The sequence below is a fragment of the Dipodomys ordii genome, unplaced genomic scaffold, assembly GCF_000151885.1.
Source record: "Dipodomys ordii isolate 6190 unplaced genomic scaffold, Dord_2.0 Scaffold67, whole genome shotgun sequence".
In the NCBI taxonomy this organism is placed as follows: Eukaryota; Metazoa; Chordata; class Mammalia; order Rodentia; family Heteromyidae; genus Dipodomys; species Dipodomys ordii.
Genome location: NW_012267283.1, coordinates 4,185,527 through 4,206,995, shown reverse-complemented (window position 1 = coordinate 4,206,995; position 21,469 = coordinate 4,185,527). Strand labels below are relative to the sequence as shown.

The 21,469-nt window shown below is 47.1% G+C and overlaps 1 protein-coding gene across 1 annotated transcript; it reads right to left on the bottom strand.

Annotated features, from left to right (window-relative positions):
- Positions 1-15,436: 15,436 nt before the first annotated feature.
- Klf4 (Kruppel-like factor 4 (gut)) lies at positions 15,437-19,935 on the bottom strand. Its single transcript, XM_013023349.1, has 5 exons — positions 19,811-19,935; positions 19,565-19,685; positions 17,827-18,835; positions 17,533-17,697; positions 15,437-16,491 (listed from the first exon to the last, which is right to left on the bottom strand). The coding sequence occupies exons 1-5, from the start codon at positions 19,813-19,815 to the stop codon at positions 16,316-16,318; spliced, it is 1,476 nt and encodes a 491-aa protein (XP_012878803.1). The 5' UTR covers positions 19,816-19,935; the 3' UTR covers positions 15,437-16,315.
- Between the last annotated feature and the right edge of the window lie 1,534 nt (positions 19,936-21,469).

The following is a 21,469-nucleotide window of genomic DNA, read 5'->3' as shown; positions in this document are numbered from 1 at the left end:
GGCGCGCTGCGCCCTGCGCGCTCCCACGTCCACCTCCATTTGGACACGCAGGGTCCCGGGGGTTCGGGCGCCTCCGGGTGGGTGGGTCCGGGTTGAGGGGGGTTCGGTCTGCTGGTGGGCGTTTGGACTCCGATCCAGCCGAGTGGAAACTTGGGTGCCAGAGCCTGGACTCCCCGGCGAACCCCACTTCTGAAGATTCCCCTAGTGCGTCTCCGAACGTGCCTCTGCGGTCCGCGAGCTCTCCTCTCCGCCCAGCACGCCCGGCTGTCGGCACACCCCACTCAGACCGCTCACCCGGTTCCCACTGGGAACCCCAAAACGGGCGGGCATGCTGGACGAAGGAGGGTAGCAAAGCCTGCGAGCGCTGGGCCCTGATAGCCTGGGACCTTATCCCTCCCCCCGTGTCCCCCCCTCCCCGGAACCCGGACATAGATATTACAGATATGTAATGTAGTGTATAATGTATATGGAAGGCAGTTCCACAGGACATAAAAGTGAAATATGCCCAGTGCCTCTTGGTTACAAGGAGGGACTTCATGTATAGATCCCTCTGATGGAATTGTGTTTTTTCCTTCCTTCCTTCCTTCCTTCCTTCCTTCCTTCCTTCCTTCCTTCCTTCCTTCCTTCCTTCCTCCCTCCCTCCCTCCTTTCCTTTCTTCCTTTCTTCCTCCCTCCCTCCTTCCTCCCTTCCTTCCTCCCTCATTCCCTTCTTCACTCTTTTCCCTCATTCCTTCGTTCTCACTCTCTTTTGTTGCTTTTGTTTTTGCTTTATTTTTGTTTAGTTTTTGCGCAAGCATTGCCTTCTTTGCCCAAGGCTGGCACTCTACCACAAGGGATTGCCATTCAACATATCCATTGAGGAGGCAATGCATCTTTATCAATATTAGCCCTTTCATCATTGTCACCCATCACTCCCAGCCCAGTCCATCTGTTCAAATTTCACAGTTTCATAAGCTATGTATTGAGTAGTACAACTGCATTCTCCTCACTTCTGATGTTTTGCTGGTTAATCGGAGATGAGTCTCATGGACTTTTCTGTCTGGGATGGCTTGGAACCAGGATCCTCAGATCTCAGTCTCTGGAGTGAATCACAGGCACCGGGCTAGCAGCTGACTTCTGAATGTTAATTGGTCATAATTGCCTTGTTAAAAGACCATTCCAAACTCTAAAAAGACTAGAGGAAGAAAGTTTCTAAGACTCACAGCTGGGAGGGCACCGGCTTATTATTGTCTGTGTTAGATTATACGTTAGCACACTTGTTGAATTTTCCGCTTTCACTTTTCAGTATCTTTCCAATTCCCAGCTACTCTGGAAAGTTAGAGAAGGGTGGTGGGAGGGTGGGCGATGTGTGTGACACAGATGGAGATGGAAAAATTGCCTAGAACATATTGACATTTATCTAAAAAAAATAAAAAGCTAACATCCCCATACAATTTAAAGCTATGATGTTAGAAACAGCATATAATGGCAAAAGTTACTTGTAAAACATCTGTTTCTTCCAATGGGAGGATGACTTTTCTGCCAAGAATTTATGAATTTTATATAGGAGCTTGTTTCTGTTTGGGGAAAGGAGAAGGAAGCTTGCAAAACAGACCCTTGGCTTGGAGGAATGCAGGTACTTTGGGGTGTGTGTGTGTGTGTGTGTGTGTGTGTGTGTGTGTGTGTGTGTGTGTAATGCAGGTACTTTGGTGTGTGTGTGTGTGTGTGTGTGTGTGTGTGTGTGTGTGCAGGTCCTGGAATTGGAACTCAGCTTTATGTTCTTGCTTGGCTTTTTAGTTCAAGGCTGGAGCTCTAACACTTGAGTCACACCTCCACTTAACTGGAGATAAGAGTCTTCAGGACTTTTCTTCCCTAGGTTAGCTTTTGTTGTTGTTGTTGTTGTTTGTTTTTTGGTTGGTCCTAGGGCATGAATTCTGGACCTGGATGCTGTCCCTCAGCTCTTCAGCTCAAGGCAAGTACTCTACCACTTGAGCCACCGCGCCACTTCCGGTTTTGTGGTGGTTAATTGGAGATAAGAATTTCAGGGACAGCCGGGCCCTGGTGGCTCACATCTGTAATCCTAGCTACTCAGGAGGCTGAGATCTGAGGATCGCGGTTCAAAGCCAGCCCGGGCAGGAGAGACCGTGAGACTCCTATCTCCAATAAATCACCAGAAAACCGGAAGTGGCGCTGTAGCTCAAGTGGTAGAGCGCTCGCCTTGAGCTGAAGAGCTGAGGGACAGCACCCAGGCCCAGAGTTCAAGCCCCACGACCGACAAAAAAAAAATTTCAGGGACTTTCCTTGCTGGGGCTGGCTTTGAACCTCGATCCTCAGATCACAGCCTCCTGAGTAGCTAGGATTATAAGTGTAAGTCACCAGCACCCAGCGCAACTTGTAATAGTTTTGCTTCTGACTTTCAGAGACTGCTGTTGGGCTAGAAGCCACCTTTCAGAAGGACAGGAGGGAGAACTAGAAAAATCTCCAACTAGAATAGAGCAAAGCAAGGTCCTAGCCATTGGTTTTGAAGTGGTTGACTTCCTTCTGAGACCTCATCTTTAGAGGTCTTGAGAGAGTACCTCTGGGCTTCAAACTCAGCGTCTCAAGGAATGTTCCGTTCATATTCCCACTGACCAGACAGGCGACTATTCAATCTGCTCAAACCCTTCCCTAGTTCTCTACAACTATACTTGGTCATCTAGTAAGTGTTCCTTAGAGTTTGTTGCCTGGAAGATTTATCTTTTTAAATCTATCTGGAGGCTGCTCAAAAAGGCCACCAGAAAATTAGACCCAAAGTGGACTAGCAGTGAAAACATTCATGATTACCTATTGATTCAAAGCAAGTTTGTTAGCCCAATGAGCTCTCTTCCCATAGCTTAGCAAGCTCCTTCCCCTTTACACAGCTTAGCATGCTCCCTTCCTAGGCAACACTAGGTCCATTTTGTAGAGACAGTACATAATCAGCCGCCAACCCCCTCTACCTTGGGATGGCACTTCTCTGGGGCAGCTACCACCATATAAGGCAGCAAGATCCCCTTAGAGGGGATCCCCTTTCAGGTCTGGGCAGTTGCAGGACCCCTAATCTACTACTTGGGCAGCAGTCATAAATCCTAATCTGCCATGATGAAGCCCCTGGTCCATACGTCCACACCAGAGTCTCCGCCTCCTAGCTCCTTTTAGCCCTTCTTAAACCTCCTAGGTTCTATAGGTCACCTCAGACAATAGCCAGCATTTCTTCTCACTCCTCTCTTATGAGAAGGGGTCTTGTTGGTCTCTTTACCAGCGATAAACCTTTTCTTTGTTTTTTGTACCTGGATGTTTGCATGGTTTTCTGGCAAAGTCTAATATACTCTAACAAAGTTTGTCTAAGCAGGTTTCCAATCATCTTCTCTAGCAACTGGAAGAACTTTCTGCTCTAGAGAAAGTATTATGCTAAGGAATGAGATTCCCTTTTGGAATTTTGATCTTTCATTAGCATTTGAAAATTGTATCAAAGGATTTTGTATGTGTGTATATGTATATATAGATGGGATGGGGATTCACATTCTGCTTTATTTTTTTATTTAATTTAATTCTATTTTATTTTATTTTTTGTCAGTTCTGGGGCTTGAACTCAGGGTCTGGGCTCTGTCCCTGAGCTTCTTTTGCTCAAGGCTAGTGCTCTACTATTTGAGTCACAGTGCCACTTCTGGCTTTTTCTGATTATGTGGTACTGAGGAATTGAATCCAGGGCTTCATGCATGCTAAGCAAGCACTCTACCACTAAGCCACATTCCCAACAATCAGCTTTATTTTGTTATCCACTCACAGCTAGTGCTCTACCACCTGAGCCATGCCTCCAGTTCCATGTACCAAGAATGCTTTTGGATCAAATTTATACCCTCTATTGCTTTTTCTTATTCCTCTCCTCCCCTAAGATATCCTTTAGGAAGGATTTCTCCTTTATGCATTTGAAATTAGACTTTTTAAATTTCTTGATTCTCAATTGGAAATGCTTTCTCTCTCTCTCTCTATCTTTTAGGACTTCAGACAAAAATAAAACACATTCTAGCTAAGTATCAATATTGAAAATTGTCCAGGTATCCGTAGTTTATGCCTGTAATCCTAGCTACTCAGGAAGCTGAGATCTGAGGATCATAGTTCAAAGCTAGCCTAGGCAAATGTCCATGAAACTCCTTTCTTCAATTAAGCACCCAAAAAGCCAGAAGTAGAACTACGGCTGAAATTGTAGAATGCTAGCCTTGAGAAAAATAACTCGGGAGCAGCACTCAGGTCTTGAGTGGCGTGGAAGGAAGGAAGGAAGGAATAAAGAAAAGAAAATAAAGGATTAAGGGCTGGGTGGTAGAGTACTTATCTAGCATGCATGAAGCCCTGAGTTCGATTCTTCAGTACCACATAAACAGGAAAAAACAGAAGTGGTGTGATGGTTCAAGTGGTAGAGTGCTATGCTTGAGCAAAAGAAGGTCAGAGACAGTGCTCAGGCCCTGAGTTTAAGCCCCAGGACTGGTTTTAAAAAAAAGAAAAAAAGTATTAAGGGTTAGGACTTGGTGCATTCTTTCAAGTCAACACAAATTTATTGAGTACCTATTACTTGCCACACACATTTCCTTAGGCATTGCCCTGAGCCTTGTTGTAGAAAAAATACACAGATGCAGCAAGCATCTGGCTTTAAGCAGTTTAAAGACATAAATAACCACAGGGCAGGATGGGAGAGCTCTTTTAGTGTAGCCAGAGAAGGCTGCTCCAAAAACTGACATTGAGTAGTCTTTCCTAATATATATATATATATATATATATATATATATATATATATATTAAAAAAAATCAATTAGAGGCCTGGGAATGTGGCTCAGTAGAAGAGTGCTTGTCTCACATGCATGAGGCCTGGATTCGATTCCTCAGCACCACATAAGCAGAAAAAGCCAGAAGTAGTGCTGTGGCTCAAGTGGTAGAGTGCTAGCCTTGAGCTGAAGAGCTGAGGGACAGTGCCCAGGCCCAGACTTTAGGCCCCATGACACCCCCCAAAAAAAAAAATCAAATTGGATCATACTGTATCAATTCCTCCTACTCCCCAAGTTAATTTGTGAACATTCTTATGCATACAAAGCATATGACTCAAGAGGTGGGAGCTATAATCTTAGCTATTCAGGAGGCTGAGATCTGGGGATCACAGTTCAAAGCCAACCCAAGCAGGAAGGACTCTAGTCTCCAGTTAACACCAAGAAGCAGGAAGTGGAATGGTGGCTCAATAGAGTGCCAGCCTTGAGCAAAAAAAATAAAATAAAATCACGGAGAGTTCCCAGGCCCTGAGTTCAAGCCCCAGTACCAGCACATAGATAGATGATGGATAGATAGGTAGATAGCGTGGCTCAAGAGTGTATGCTGGTAGTTAGATTTAAATCACCTATTTACTAATTATTTTTCACTTGTTTTTATTGATATTTTATCTCAGTCAGATTATCTAAGACTTATGTCCCTTGTTGTTAAAATAAAAATATGAATGCTTACCTCATAAGGTTATCATGGAGGGTTAATGAGAAAAATGTTTAATTATAGGAAAGGTATGGAGTACATCTTAACAATTATAGCCCTTATTTACATGTATTACTTACTACATAATGGTAAAGGACCACAGAAGTCCATTCCAGGATCTATCAAAAGGAATTAGATCTAAAACCAAAGAATGGTACAAGTGAGCTAAAGGAAACAAAGTAAACAAAGCAAACAACAAAACAGAACTCAACACAACCAACAAAAACCCCTCTGAAGACAGTATCCCAAATCATCATGAGTTCCAGGATACATTCATTCTTCTGCCCTCCTGATGCTCAATACACACTCATAAACACCTATGTGTGTGTGTCTTAGTTAGGGGACCTCAGTGCTTAGCCACTTACCCTGATACATCCTGTGCAAGCTGAGGGTGAGAGTCAGGGAACCTCAGGCTAGAATGGAGATATGGGACCATAATAGTTGACCATGCTGGGGGGTGTGGCACATCCATCCACTCCCCCATTTGTACACAGATGGCTTTGGGTGGGAATTCTTTGGAATGTCTTCTGGCCCTGCCATTCATTTGCTCCCCTGCTCCTCAGAGCTTTCCTTGCTTCTGTGATCTGAAATGGCTCTCTGAGTCACTTGCTCATGCCTGGTGGCATATCCCCAGATCTATTTTAGGTAGAGATCCTGGTTAGGGGAAAAGGGATTATCTTTAGCTATTGGGAGCATTAAAAGAATGTTGGCAAATGGTATTGGAAGATGAGCAAGAGACAAGAGTGTTTCCTATGGGCCCAAACTGTAACCTCAAAACAAGCAAGCTCTAGTGCATAATGTTTAATAGCTAACTACCACTGTGGCATTCTTCATTGAAAAGAGATTGGTTTTTTCCCCCTTCCTTCCTTTTTTCCTTTTTCCCTCCCTCCCTCCCTCCTTCCCTCCCTCCAACCCTTCCTTCCTTCCTTCCTTCCTTCTTCCCTTCCTTCTTTTTGTTCTTCTTTACATTGTTTCTCCAGAGTATCACTGTATAGCACAGACTGTCCTGGTACTCAGAATCTTCCTGCCTCAGCCTCTCAGGCACTGGGATTACAGGTGTACGCCACCATGCCACATGAAGATGATTTCTTAAGTTCATTTCCAGTGAATCTAACTACAAACAGAACTGCTAGTTCTTGTTCCAGACTGTTGAATGCACATGCAAAATTCTTTTCACTCTGTGAATAAAATGCCCAGCAAGAAAGGTCATGATTTATTTTGTGATTTGGTAGTGATTATGGAGTGTCTTTTAAAAAAAATTTTTTTTTAAGGAAACCATTCAGACTGTGTCCTCTCCCTCTCACTTCCCACAAAGGAGAAGAAGAACCATCATCAATGGCAAGTGGCAGACGCCCTGAGAAAACACCAAGTGCCAGCTTCAGGCTCAGGAGAGAACACTGTACCTCTTACACTGTACCTCTTACATTGTACCTACCTCTTACACTGTACCTCTTACACTGTACCTCCTCCTCGTGCTTTCTGGTACTCTACACAATCCGTGAGATTTCTCTAGTAACAAACTATAGAGATGATCCCTGAAAGTATAGCCTTTGGAGTGTCTTGATATAGGTAAGAAAGTATTGCCTTTTCTGAGGTCATTATCTAAATTCCAACCTAGAGGAATGTGGGCTGTTTTTAAGAGAATGACAGATAAGATTACCTTTCTCTATTAGAAAAAGGGATGGGTTAGGCCAATCTTACCCACGTAGTTGTGCGCTACAGCACATTACCCAGTGACGAATAAAAAGCCAATTCTTATTCCAAAGAGGTGAGGAACTTGCTTTATCTCAGAGACTCTGCCTTAGGCCAACAAAGTCTAATTTACTCAAGCACCTGGGATGCAGAAGTAAGAGTTTGGGCTTCAGGGGCAGGCGTGGGTTCCTTCACAATTTTGTGGCCTTGGGCAAGTACTTGTCTCCCCTTAGTGTTAGTTTTCTTCCCTACAAGAAGGCAACAACAAAACCCTAAACAAAGTATTTTGGTATACACCAGATGCCAGTGGCTCACAGCACTGAACTACTCAGAAAGCTGAGATCTGAGGATCCCAATTTGAAGTCACCCAGGACAGAAAAATCCATGAAGCTCTTATCTTCAATTAACCAGCAAAAAGCTAGAAGTGGAACTGTGGCTGAAGTGGTACAACATCAGCCTTGAAAGGAAAAGCTGCTGAGCACCAGTGGCTTATGCCTATAATCCTAGCTACTCAGGAGGCTGAGATCTGAGGATCATGGATCAAAGCCAGCCTGGGCAGTAAAGTCCCTGAGACTCTTTTTTTTTTTGTCGGTTGTGGGGCTTGAACTCTGGGCCTGAGTGCTGTCCCTCAGCTCTTCAGCTCAAGGCGAGCGCTCTACCACTTGAGCTACAGCGCCACTTCCGGTTTTCTGGTGATTTATTGGAGATAGGAGTCTCACGGTCTTTCCTGCCCGGGCTGGCTTTGAACCGTGATCCTCAGATCTCAGCCTCCTGAGTAGCTAGGATTACAGGCATAAGCCACCAGCACCCAGCATCCCTGAGACTCTTATTTCCAATAAAACCACCAGAAAACTGGAAGTGGAACTGTGGTTCAAGTGGTAGAGTGCTAGCCTTGAGCTGAAGAGCTCAGGGACAGCACTCAGTCCCAGAGTTCAAGCCCCACAACCGACTTAAAAAAGAAAAAGGCCCAGACATCAAGCCCTAGTAACCAAGTGTGTACATGCCTCTGGGCACATACAAACACCTCTCCCCCGCCCCGCCAAAAAAAATATCTGAGCATAATACCATAGGTGCTCAATGAATATGAATTCTCCTTATAATCCATTTGCCTCCAGCTTATTCAAAGAGCAACTCCAAATCCAAGTTCAAGGGAAAAAAAAATTTCTTGTGGTCAGCGACAAAGATAAAAGAGAGAAACAGAAGAGTTAAAAAGAAACCAAACAAACAAACCACATAGTCTAAACCCACAATCTGTGAAATTATCCCTCCTCACGAAGTTTCTATTCCAGGCTTTCTGTTGCCAATCTGGGAACACTGTCAAAGCAAATGTTAGTTAAAAATTGTTTACCAAAGGACAGGTAGTTAAACATCATGTAGAGAATATTGATGAGAGTATTGTTAGGGGAAATCTAAAATAATTTTTCTCAAACCTTTATTTATGAAGGAAGACATTGAACCAAAGTGTTCAAATATGTCCTGAGGTGATCAGAGAATTCTTTCTTTTCACCTTCCAGTTCCTTCTTCAAATCCATTTGTTGGCCATATTTCTTCAGTGCTTTTTTTCTGTAACAAAGCACGGTATTCTCATTAAGGAAATCGATGAAGAGTACAGACCTCCCTAGGAATGGTCAGTTGCCAAATTGACTACCAGCTCCACATTGCTGGAGCCCAGAAAGACCATTCAGACAGAAAAAACAGCCTCCTACTTCCTTCACCAGAGTAAACATTTGGCCTAGAACCTTTATCCATTTTCTTTTAACATACAATATCAACTGGGTCTCAGGACAAGAAAATGAAAAGGGACGCATCCCCAGAACAAGTCACGTGTTTCCCAATGCAAATTGAGATCTGAACATTAAACAATAGGAATCAGCTAGTCCTTTCACAAAGGCACAAATTGCAAATCAGACTTCCATCCCAGAGTGGCTTTGCCTAACAAAGTCTTCAATGCAAAGAATCCCCTAAGCAAAGCCTGCTGTCTCCTCCCTCCTCTCTCTCTCTCTCTCTTTCTCTCTCTCTCACACACACACACAAAATCAGTTTGAGCCAAGTGCCCACAGAGGCTCACACCTGCAATTCCAGAATTCCAGCTACTAAAGAGGAAGAGATCTGAGGATCATGGTTCAAAGAAGGGAAGCTGCTTATCTCTAACTGACCTGCAAAAGGCCAGAAGGGTAGCTGTGGCTCAAGTGACCAAATACTAGTCCTTGAGCCAAAAAAGCTAAGGAGTAATGCCTAGGTCCTAAACTCAAGCCCCAGTACTGGCACAAAAAAGAAAGAAAGAAAAAGAAAAGAAAGAAAGGAAGGAAGGAAGGAAGGAAGGAAGGAAGGAAGGAAGGGAGGGAGGGAGGGAAAGAGGGAAGGAAGGAAGAAAGGAAGATAAAAGAAGGGAGGCAGGAAATAAGGAGGGGGGAGTAGTTTGTTTCTATGGTGTAGATATGCAATCTCCACACTGTGAAATCCCAAAGTCCTTGGGGGGGGAGGTTAAACACCCCAAAACTGTTCCATGTTGCATTAATCATTAGTTCCAAAAGGAGTTTATCATATTTTGTTGAATAAGGCCCAAACTTTCATGTTGAACTTGAATAACGGGTTTTTAACATGACTTAACATGCACCTGATAAACAAGTTGGATTTATATAAAATCATAAGCAATCAAGAAAATTGTAGAAGGAAAATGATACATGGTGGTTGAGTCTCTCAAAAAAGTATCTGATCACGTTCCAAAGAGGAAAACATTTGTAATGGGGCTGAGATGCTGATTTTCTTTCTTTCTTTCTTTACTTTTTGGTTGTTGTTGGTCGTGGGAATTCCAGGTCTGGGCACTGTCCCTCAGTCTCACGGACTTTTCCTGCTGGGGCTGGCTTTGAACCACAATCTTCAGATCTCAGCCTCCTGAGCAGCTAGGATTACAGAGGTGAGTCACCAGCTCCCAGCCAAGATGCAGATTTTCATTGCGCACGCGCGCGCACACACACACACACACACACACACACACACACACACTGTGTGCTCTTTGTGTAGCAGTTGTAGGAAAAAGGATTTGTTGATATGCGTATCTGCCTCATTTTTTTTCTCTCTCTCTGGTTCTCCTGCCTCTGCATAGCCACTGGTGAGGCAGGCCCTTGAGCACATTACCTAGATTGGAGTTGCATGAAAAGAGAAAGCTGCACAGAGCCAGAATACTACTGTAACTCTCTCTGTCTCTGTCTCTGTCTCTCTCTCGTGCTAGTCCTGGGTTTAAACTCACGGCCTGGGCACTGTCTCTAAGGTGTTTTGCGCAAGGCCAGTACTTTGCCACTTGAGCCACATCTCCCCTTCTGATTTTTTGTGCTTAATTGGAGATAAGAGTCTCACAGACTTTTCTGCTCAGTCTGGCTTGGAACCTCGATCTTCAGCTCTGAGCCTTCTGAGTAGGTAGGATTATAGGCATGAGCTACCAGTACGAGACTGCCCTTTTCGTTTGGATTGGTTTTTGGATTGTGTGTTTTTTTTTCTTTTTTTTTTGTTTTTTGTTTTTTGCCAGTCGTGGGGCCTGAACTCTGGGTCTGGGCGCCGTCCCTCAGCTCTTCAGCTCAAAGCTAGGACTCTACCCCTTGAGCCATAGCGCCACTTCCAGCTTTTTCTGCTTATGTGGTGCTGAGGAATCGAACCCAGGCCTCATGCATGCAAGGCAAGCACTCTACCACTGAGCCACCTTCCCAGCCCGTGTTTTTTTTTTTTCTTCTTTATGCCAGCTGTGGGGCTTGAACTTAGCGCCTCATGTTCTTTGCACCTGTTTATTTGTTTTTGCCAATCCTGGGGCTTGAACTCAGGGCCCGGGCACTGTCTCTGAGCTTCTTTTGCTCAAGGCTAGTGCTCTACCACTTGAGCCACAGTGCCACTTCTGGCTTCTTCTATGTATGTGATACTGAGGAATCAAATCCAGGGCTTCATATATGCTAGGCAAGCACTCTACTACAAAGCCACATTCCCAGCCTTTACATTTATTCTTGAGCCAGTAATAAATCCATGATCTGAGGATCATGGTTCAAAGCCAGTCCAGGCAGAAAAGTCCACAAGATTATGTCCACAAAAAAGCAGAAGCTGAGTATCAGCTCAAGTGGTAGAGCACCTGCTCTGAGCAAAAAAGCTAAGGGACAGTGCCCAGACCCCGAGATCAAGCAAGACTTAGTATCAACACAGACACGGACACACAAATACATACACCACATATACACAAACAATTGCAGAAAACTGGAGTTTCTCTCAAGTCTCTGAACAAAAGAAAAGTCACAGTGATTGGGAGACTGAAAGTCTTTTAATTCTCAACTAGTTTACTGGAAAAACTTGGTTAGCAAAACTTTCTGAATTGGGTGTACCTGTTTTGTCTATCATCTTATAAACTAGCCAACTGAAGACAAAAGTACCAGAAATGCTCTAATTATGTCAGCAAGAATGAGAAAAGAAAGCAAAACACTAACTTTTACATAAAGGGCATCTCAATTTCTTCATCTGCTTATGGGCATAGAAGGAAATTCCATCTCTGTCTTTTATTAAAAGGATTGAGTAACAAATGGTGTAAATGCTTCATAAAACTCACAGACCTGTACAAAGGTGAAGAATTGTTATGCACCAGCAAGAAGTGACCTGGACAGAAAGAGGTGTGCTTGTCCCCGTGCAAAGAACCCCTTCCAATTATACCTAGGACATTCAGCTGTCATGTAGCTTACTTGAAGCTCAGAGTTTTTAGTCCACATATCCAGGCTTTCCATAATGTCTCCAAGAAGTGATTACCCCAACCCTTGAGGGCTTTTCAGTGGGTCAAGCCCCTGAGTGCATCGATTTTGTTATCCTGGGGATCTGGCCATTATGCAGTAACATGTGAGTTAGGACCCCCTGGCTTTGTGAACAAGACAGGTTTGACTGATTAGTAAAGATCTTGTTTTCATACAGAATTCTTGCTTTGGGGCGCAAGACTGGGACTCAAGCTCAGTATCTGAGGTTTTCACCCATTGGCTGATGCTCTACCACCTGAGTCACACCTCCAACCCTCAACATTCTTATTTCTGATAGTTCTTTTGGATTTATAGACAATATTCTGTGGCACATTCCACAGCTTTCATTATATAGACAGATTATGGTGGCTTTATATGAAAGATTATTGAATGTCTACCTGTGAATAATGATAGTTTCCAACTATTATTATTATTAACTGCCTCTTGGCAGTTACTCAATATACAATAGCTGGTAGAATGTGCTAAGAAAATACAGAACTGAAGCCAACAAAACGTAATGAACCATAATGAAATAATAAATAGAATGATTTAAAAAGTACATACATATTCACAAAGTATAGGACTTTGTATGTGAGGGAGAGAAAAAGGAGGGGGAGTAGCTGATCTACAAATCCATTAATACATGTTGTGCTGAATTCAATAAGAATTGTCAATCTCCAATGATGGCATACCATATTATTCTAAACATGCAATTTCTTTCTGTGCCAGTACTGGGGCTTAAACTTGGCCTAGGCACTTTCCCTTAGCTTTTTCTACTCTAACATCTTCAGTCACACCTTCATTTCTGGCTTGTTGTTCTTTATTCATAGATCATAGTCTCAGGGCTTTTCTGCCTGGGCTAGCTTCTAACCTTGGTCCTTTGTTCTCAACCTCTCCAGTAGTTATGATTACCAACACACACCACTAGTATCAGCTTCGAACAATGTTTGAAAACAAAAATTACTCTATCTCATTGGAGATGGTGAAGGTATCTGATTGGGTTGCAAGAATCCAATCTTTTGAAGTAGAAAGAACATTTTGCAAGAAGAGACGGACTGAGCTTGACTAGTAGGAAGCACTACTGTTGATCGTGTATGTGTGTGTGTACATGCAAGTTAAAATCTAGGACATAAAATTAAGTGTCATAAGGACAGTATAATAAGCAGGCATCTCAATTATTAGGTACCCTTTATTATACAGTGTAAATGGCTCTGGAACAACATAATGACAGTATGCTCAGGAGCACAAGACCTATAGCTCTGACCGTAAATAGACTGGCTATTTGTATATGTTGAATAGTGTTTTTGTCTTGATACATTTTAGAAAAGGCTAACATTCATTTTAGATACTAAGGCCTTGTCAAGTTAAAAAATGTGAAATGTGTAGTAGTTTCCCTATGATAACAGAAAAGTTTGAATATATTTAAAATGTCTTGATAGTTTTGTGTGGGTTTTTTTTTCCTAATACGAGCACTTAGCAAAAAAGATGGAAACATTCAACAAACCTTTCTTTTTGTAAAACACAAGATCTCCCATAGCCCAAGCTATCCTTGAACTTGGGAATCCTACCTCACTTTTTTGAGAGCTGGAATTACAGGCTTGTGCTGCCACCCTGAGCCCCAAATCCAGTTTTGTAAAACAGTTTTGTAAGTCTTACGTAGAGCCTTCTGGCTCTATATAAGAGGTATGAGAGCAACCAACCACTATTCAACACGAAGGAAAATAAGTCTCAGCATATAGGCCTTTTCTTTACATAATTAAAAAAAAATAAAACCTAAAAACTTTTACTTGCATTCTTAAAAAGTTTCTCCATGCTTATTCTTAGTTTAGAAAATTTGGAAACTCAAAAGGAAAATTTAAGCTGAGACCATTAATAATATTTTGGCATTTCCTTCCTGAGAAAATTAAGTCCTTTAATTTCCTATTGTTTCTTTCTCTCCATCACACACAAAGGCACACAGCTAGTCATCCTGTTTATAGTCATATATCCTACTTTTTCCATTTAACATACCATGAACATTTTTCCATGTCATTAAGTATGCTTTGAATATGTTCTTGACCGCATAAAATTCCATCCTATTGATGCACCTGTTTTCTTTTAAGCAGACACATGCCATGCTTCCCAGTCATGCTGGGCTCTTAATTGAAACGGCAAAGAAAATGCTGTGTGATCCACTATGCTCCTCTTATTATTTTTAATTCTATTTATAAAAGGTATTGCAGTACAAACACATCTATGGACACTAGATAAGATGGCTAATAAACACTCCAGAGAAAATGTCAGCTAGTTCACGTCCCCTTGCTCTCACTGGTTATATACATCACCATGATAAAAGTGTCAACTAGCCTCACCGTTGCTTCTTCCATTTTGTGAGAGCTACAAATAACTTTACCACCATCTCTTTGAGGTTATGATAGTATAGTTTTAACACGAAGTAAATGCTACATAAATAGGTACAACCTTCCAGAAATGTAAATGTCATACATATATAAAGTCACCACCTACAATTTTAAACTTGAGTATTCACGATGCAGATGTGGGGGGGGAGGGGTTGTTACTACTCATGAATGCTCCCAACACTCCCCAATCTGAGTATTTTAATTTTGTCTAATTCTCTGTTTTCTGAAGGATTGTTGGAAGTTTTATCTGCTACACACAGGTTTGAACCTCGTTAAGGGAATGAAACAGCATACATGAAGCCTTTAGTCCTCAGGAGGGCGCTGTGGAACTATATTCCTTGGGTTGCCTTGCCTGGGGAAATTTCTTTTGTTGCTCTTAATTCCGTAGGGAATGAAAAACCAGGCCTCTGAAAGCTGTAATTTCATTTACTTTTAAATAAAGACAAACCATTCCATCTTTTTTTAAGCTGTGAAACAGGAATTGTATGTTTACCAATGGAATACTGTCATTAAAACTGAGCAAATGAAAGAATTGAGCAGTTTTTACCTAGAAAAGGACATTCAAGGGAGGAAACTGCATAGTTTTATATTGATTTGTAAACAGAACCCAACTGTGATAGTTCCTGTAAAACAAAATAACATTTTAGAACAAGTCTTTTATAACTTGTCAGGATACCGTTGGTGCCAAGTGCCTTGGTGGCTAGCCTAAACACTCAGGAGGCTGAGATCTGAGAATCAGTTTGAAGCCAGCCCAGGTAGGAAAATCCAAGTCCATAACAAACTTATTTCCAATTAAGCACCAAAAAGCCAGAAGTAGAGCCTGTAGCTCGTGATGAGTGCCAACCTTAAGTAAAAAAGAGCACCCAGGCCCCGAGTTCAAGCCCCAGTACAGGCCTTCCCCTGTTATTAGAGGTGGCTTTTTAGTGGACTTCTGTGCCCTGTACTCTAGTTTCAATTGAAATTTGTTTGCATGGACTTTGAAGATAAAAATAAAACAGTGACATCATTGTTCAGATAAAATATTATAGGTTTATTTAAAACTTAATTCTCACCTTGAGTATGCAAAATACAAACTCCACAAAATGTTCAATTTTTTTACTTTGTAGTTTACAAATATACAAAATAGAAGTTTGCTTAAATTTATGTTACATATTTATTAAGGCAAGGAACTATATAGAAAAAACACATTTGTTCTGCTTAAGGCATACTTGGGAATAAACCATTGTACAAATTATTGCACATCTGAAACCACAGTGCATAACAGACTGTCTGCATAAAAAAAATGTTAAAAGTAAACCAGGCATAATTTACCTGACTTAGGTCATACATGTAGATCGGAAGACAAAAATAGATTCCTTGTCAAAGTATGCAGCAGTTTGAGAACTTTGGCTTCCTCTTTTGGTACTTTTAGAACCAAGACTCACCAAGCACCATCATTTAGGCTATTAGAACACATATTCTGTACCTGAAATTTCTTCCTCTTCTTCTAACTGAATAATGGCTTTTAGAAGGCAAAGAGAATACAAGGTGATCTGTATATTTATATTGCATCTGAAAACACAATTCAAGGGAATTCTGGTCTTCCCTACTCCCCCTCCCCCCAACTGAGGGATCTAATTTATACCCTGATATCCACAGCTTCCGGTCACCCCCATTGTGGTGTTTGTAAGTCCAGGCATATTCAAGTTGATTTAGAATTGGAATGATAGAAGATCCAGTCTCAGACCCCATCTGTTCTTTGATTTTTTTTTGTTTTATTTTTTAATTTTTTTGTCTTTTTTGGATTCCTCCTTTCTCTTGATTATCCATTTCACAAGCTGACTTGTTGTGACCATGATTGTAGTGCTTTGCCAGCTGAGCTCTCCCCACATGGGAAGACAACGTGAAAGGTTTGAAAAAAAAAAATACTGAATTCTCTTCTGGCAGTGTGGGTCGTCGTATGTATCCACTGTCTGGGTTTTAAAAGTGCCTCTTCATGTGTAAGGCCAGGTGGTCCGACCTCGAAAAGGCCCTGTCGCACTTCTGGCACTGGAAGGGGCGGTGCCCCGTGTGTTTTCGATAGTGCCTGGTCAGTTCATCGGAGCGGGCAAACTTCCACCCACAGCCATCCCAGTCACAGTGGTAAGGTTTCTCACCTGTACAGAGTAAAGGGGAAAATGAACAAAAACAAAAATGTTGAAGCCATGGCACGGATCGTCAACGCCGATTCCCCAAATACCTCAGTCCACTTCTGCAAAAACCCAGCATTGACTTTTTGCTACAACAAAGGATCGTATTAAATTTCACATCAACGGGAATAATAACCGATCATTGTTGTTTTAAGTAGTTGCTCATCTTTAGGAGGGCCACACACACCCCTCGCATCTACACTTCAATAGAGACATCTTTTCATTCCTTGTGTTTTCATTCTTGGGAGCCAAAACCACCACTGTAGCAAATTACTGGTAAAGTAAAGGCCCCAACTGGCACAACTATCCTATCCCATTACAATTGGCTCTAAAAATCCACAGGTGGCTAACATTCCAGCACAAACATTCCACTTTTCATAAACAATACGTCAAAGACAACTATATGCATCTGCTTACACAATACTGAAAACTCTCTACAGTAACAATATATTATTATTATTGAGAAAGGGGTGGGGTCCTGCTCTGTTGCTCAGACTAGTCTCTTCTAGGAGGCTCAGGTGAGTGGCTTACATCGATAATCTTAACCCAAAATTTCCCTGGCTATCATAACCAGTAAAATAGAAACCAAAGAAGGGTAGGATTTTAAAAAAAAAGTATATAAATAGAACCAGCAACAACAATCCAGGAAAAAAAAAAACTAAGAATTGACTTTTTAAAAAAGCCATCATATTTCTGCACTGCAAAGTATAATTTCTTGATTACCAAGGGGAGAGGCCCACCTGCACCGATAATCTCCCTGCCTTTTAAGGGCCTAACGAAACTGCGCATTTAAGCACAGATACCATCCATCAAGCGAAAGGCTCCTGGGCAAAAAAGCAGGCGCCAGTTTGCTGTGTCCTTCCCCCCTGTGATCCAGGAGATTAAGGAGATACTCTCAGGAAACGAGAGTCCAGGGCGACTCCAGAGCCCTGGAGAGGTGAGGACACCCACCTAACCTCCGGGCCTTTCCTCGCCTTCGTCTCCCCACCACCCCCTACCCCAACCTACCTGTGTGGGTTCGGAGATGTGCCTTGAGATGAGAACTCTTTGTATAGGTTTTGCCGCAGCCCGCGTAATCGCAAGTGTGGGTGGCCGTCCTTTTCCGGGGCCACGACCTTCTTCCCCTCTTTGGCTTGGGCTCCTCTGGCAGGCAGGAACCGGGTGGCATGAGCTCTAGTAGGGGTTGAAGAGGGTGGAGGTCACAACACTGTGGGGAGGGGGGATGTGACCCCCGACCGACACGCCGGAGTTCCCTAAGCGCCCCCCCCCAAATCTCCTTCCTCCTCCTCCCCGGGGACTGACCTTGGTAGTGGAGCGGCGGGACCTGCGGCTGCATCTGGTCAGGCAGGAAGGGTGGGTAGTTGGGCCCCGGGTGGGCATGGAAGCCCGGGGGCAGCGGCAGGGCGGGGTGACAGTCCCTGTTGGCCAGCAGTTCCTCGGGACTCAGGGTCGGGGTAGTCCTGCTGGGGAGCTGCCGCCCCAGGGAGAAGTCGTGCGCGCTGGGCCGGTGGCCGTTGCTGAGCGGGGGTCCCGCACCCAAGTGGGCCTCCAGGGGCCGGCCGACGGTGCACGAGGAGACCACGGCCTCCTGCTTGATCTTGGGGCACATGCGCGGCGGCCCGCCGCTGTAGGGCGCCACCACCACCGGGTGGCTGCCGTCCGGGCTGCCTTTGCTAACACTGATGACCGACGGGCCGCCGTACTCGCTGCCGGGGGCGCTCAGCGACGCCTTCAGCACGAACTTGCCCAGCAACCCGCCACCTGGCGGCGGCGGCGGCGGCGGCTGCTGCTGCTGCGGCGGGATGTACACCGGGTCCAATTCGGGCCGCAGGAGCTCGGCCACGAAGCCGCCCGAGGGGCTCACGTCGTTGATGTCCGCCAGGTTGAAAGGAGCCGTGGGAGGAGGCGCGGGTTCCCGGCCATAGAGGAGGCCGCCGCCGCCGGAGCTGCCCGGTGCCACCCCCGGGTCCCCTCCGGCCCGGAGCGGATAGCTGAAGCTGCAGGTGGAAGGTGCGCTGGGAGGGCCGCTGCTCGACGGGGAGGACGAGGACGAGGCGGAGGCAGACGACGACACGGTGGGGACCACCGCTTCTTGATGGGACAGCGAGTTGGAAAGAATAAAGTCTAGGTCCAGGAGATCGTTGAACTCCTCGGTCTCTCTCCGGGGCAGGAGGGCCGGGTTGTTTCCGCCGCACGCCGCGCCGGCTCCGCCACTCTCCAGGTCCGTGGTCACGGTGGCCGCCAGGTCGAAGGGGCGGCCGGGAAGCACCGGGGGAAGCCGCTTCATGTGGGAGAGCTCCTCCCGCCAGCGCTGCAGAGGGGACCGGGCGCGAGACAGGCCGTTAGTCGTCATCCCCTGCTGCCACCCCGACTATGTATGTACCGACTCGGTGGCGTTGGGCCCGGGGAAAACGCCACCCCAACATCTCCCAGACGTGAGATCGGGTGTGTGTGTGTGTGGAGGGGGGGGTGAGGTGACATAGGCTGAACTAGATCCCAACCACCGCCGAGGTCCGAGGAGCGGCGGGGTGTGTGTTCGCCTTCGTGGGAACGAGCGCCACCGTCCCCCAGCCTATCTCCTCCTTCGCCGGATCCCGGGGCGGGCGGGGGTGTGTGTATGGGAGGGGGGAATAGGACTCTCCAGGCGCCCGTGGACTTGGGGCACCCTCGCCACCCGACCGCCTACGCCCTCCTAAGGCTCACCCCAGCCCAGCCGGTGGCTCCGGACTTAGCCACCACCACCTCCCGCTCCCCTCGCCCGGGTGGCCCGCACGCGCCCACCCTACCGTCCTCGAGACAAGTGGGGAACCGCTGTGCGCCCCTGGCGGCACCACGGCGCCCAGACCACACACGGCACACGTTCAATCTACACCCCACCCCCCCCACCCCAGTCATCCTGGAGCCTGTGCGTCCGTTCCCGGGGTGATCCTCACCGCCCCCCCCCGGCCCCAACACACACACACACACCGGGGTCCGCCTAAGCCCCACTTCACCCACAGAAACACATCGGGAGTCCCGGGCCACCCCCGGCGACACTCACGTTATTCGGGGCACCTGCTGGGCGCAGTGTCTTCTCCCTTCCCGCCGGGCCGGGCGCGAACGTGGAGAAGGACGGGAGTAGGGCGTCGCTGACAGCCATGTCAGACTCGCCAGGTGGCTGCCTGCGGACCAGGCGGGCACAGGGAGGCAGGAGTCAGGGCCGCTCGGGGCCACCAAACACCCCACCGGTCCCCGGCCACTGCTCCCAAACACCCCACCGGTCCCCAACACCCGGCATCTCACCTACCTCATTAATGTGGGGGGGCCAAGAAGGTCCTCCGGAGTCCGAAGAAGCGGGGGTACCCGAACCCCAGTCACCGAGTATTTAAAAAAGGAAAATCTAGAAGCGAAGCCCCAAGCCAAGAAAAAAAAAAAATATTCGTCTTCTTTGGATTAAATATGAACTGGAGATGTCCTTTCTTAAAAGTTCCTTTGTATGCAAAAGTTCTCGGGAAAGTTGTAAACTCGTATCAAAATATCAACAGTCAGCAAGGCGAGCGAGTAGGTCCGGCGGGCGGGCTGCGCCCCGTTCCGCTCAGCGGCGTCCCCCGCCGCGGTCGCGGCCGCTGCGGCTGTCGTCGGCGGCACAGGGGCTGTGGCCGGGGCGGTGGGCGGGTGGCGCCGCCAGGTGAGAATGGCCGCGGTGGCGCGGAGTTGCGAGCTGGGCGGCGGCGCAGGGCGCGGAGTCCTGGGGGCTGCGCGGGGCGCGCGCGGCCATGGGCGCGGGCCACGGGCGGGTAGGTGGGTGGGGGGCCAGAGGGGCGGGGAGGGGCAATCGGCGGCTCTGGGTGCCGCCGCCGCCCGCCACCGCCTCTGCTCCCCGCGCGCCCGCAGCCGCGCTAGCTCACTGGGGCCGGGGAACTGCCGGCGGCCGCCGCGCGCTTCTTACTTTATAACTTCTCGGCTAGCGCCTACCCCCGCCTCCTTCCCGCAGCGCGCCCCGGTCCGCCGTCAGGCCCCGCCCCTCTCTTTCTTCTCCCCGCCCTCCCGCGGCCCCCCGCGCGTTGCCATGACAGCTAAATAAACAAACTCCACGCACGTGGGGGCGGGGAAAAAAGGAGGGGCGCGGGCGGGGCGGGGCCTGGCCGGGCTGGGCCGTGACGCCAGCCGGGCAGCTGGCAGGCTGGAGCCGCGCTGACGCCGGCGGTGGTGGCTGCGGCGTCTCCGGCGTGGGGCGCGGGGGTGCGGGGAGCCCGGTACAGGTCTGATTGGCGGCGCCACGGGGACCCTCCGCGCCTCCATACTCGGTCCCCCGTGGGTTCGAAGCCCGCGGCCGGGACGGCTGTTGGTAGTTGAGAGAAGGCAGCGCGCCCCTCCTTGAGCTCGTGTACGCGCTGGCCGCGCCGTCCGCGCGCGCGAGAGAGAGAGGCGAGCGCGATGATCCGAGTGACTCACCGAGCCCGCCCGCCCCTTGCAGCCGCGCTCCGAAGCCGGGCTCCCGCCCCGCTGCGCCTAAGCCCGGGGCTGGGCCTGGTCTCCCTCTTGATCGTCTCGGGGCTCCCGTCGGGTGTGGGTGGGGTGAGGTGGGGAGGGGATAGCGAGAGGAGGCGGGTGCCCAACACTGGGTGGTGGGGAGCAGGAACCTCCAAAAGGCCGCCGTGTTCCGCGCCTGCCAAGGGCGCAAAGCCGCCAGCCGGGGATGGGGGACGGAGTGCGGGTTTCGCTATTTACAAATAAAAAGGAGGGCCGGGGGGGGGTGAAAGATTTATTTGGGAACCCGAGGCACGTAGACACCTTTCAACCCGGCCTCTCAAAGCGCTTGGCAAGCTACGCGCTCCCCCGTCCACTTTATGGATGAGAAAACTGAGTCATAACGAGGTGAAGAGGCGAGGTAAAGGTCAAACGACAACTCGCTCGCTTCTGCCTAGGTTCCGGGGCCGGTCGGACCCACCGAAAAAGGGTGAGG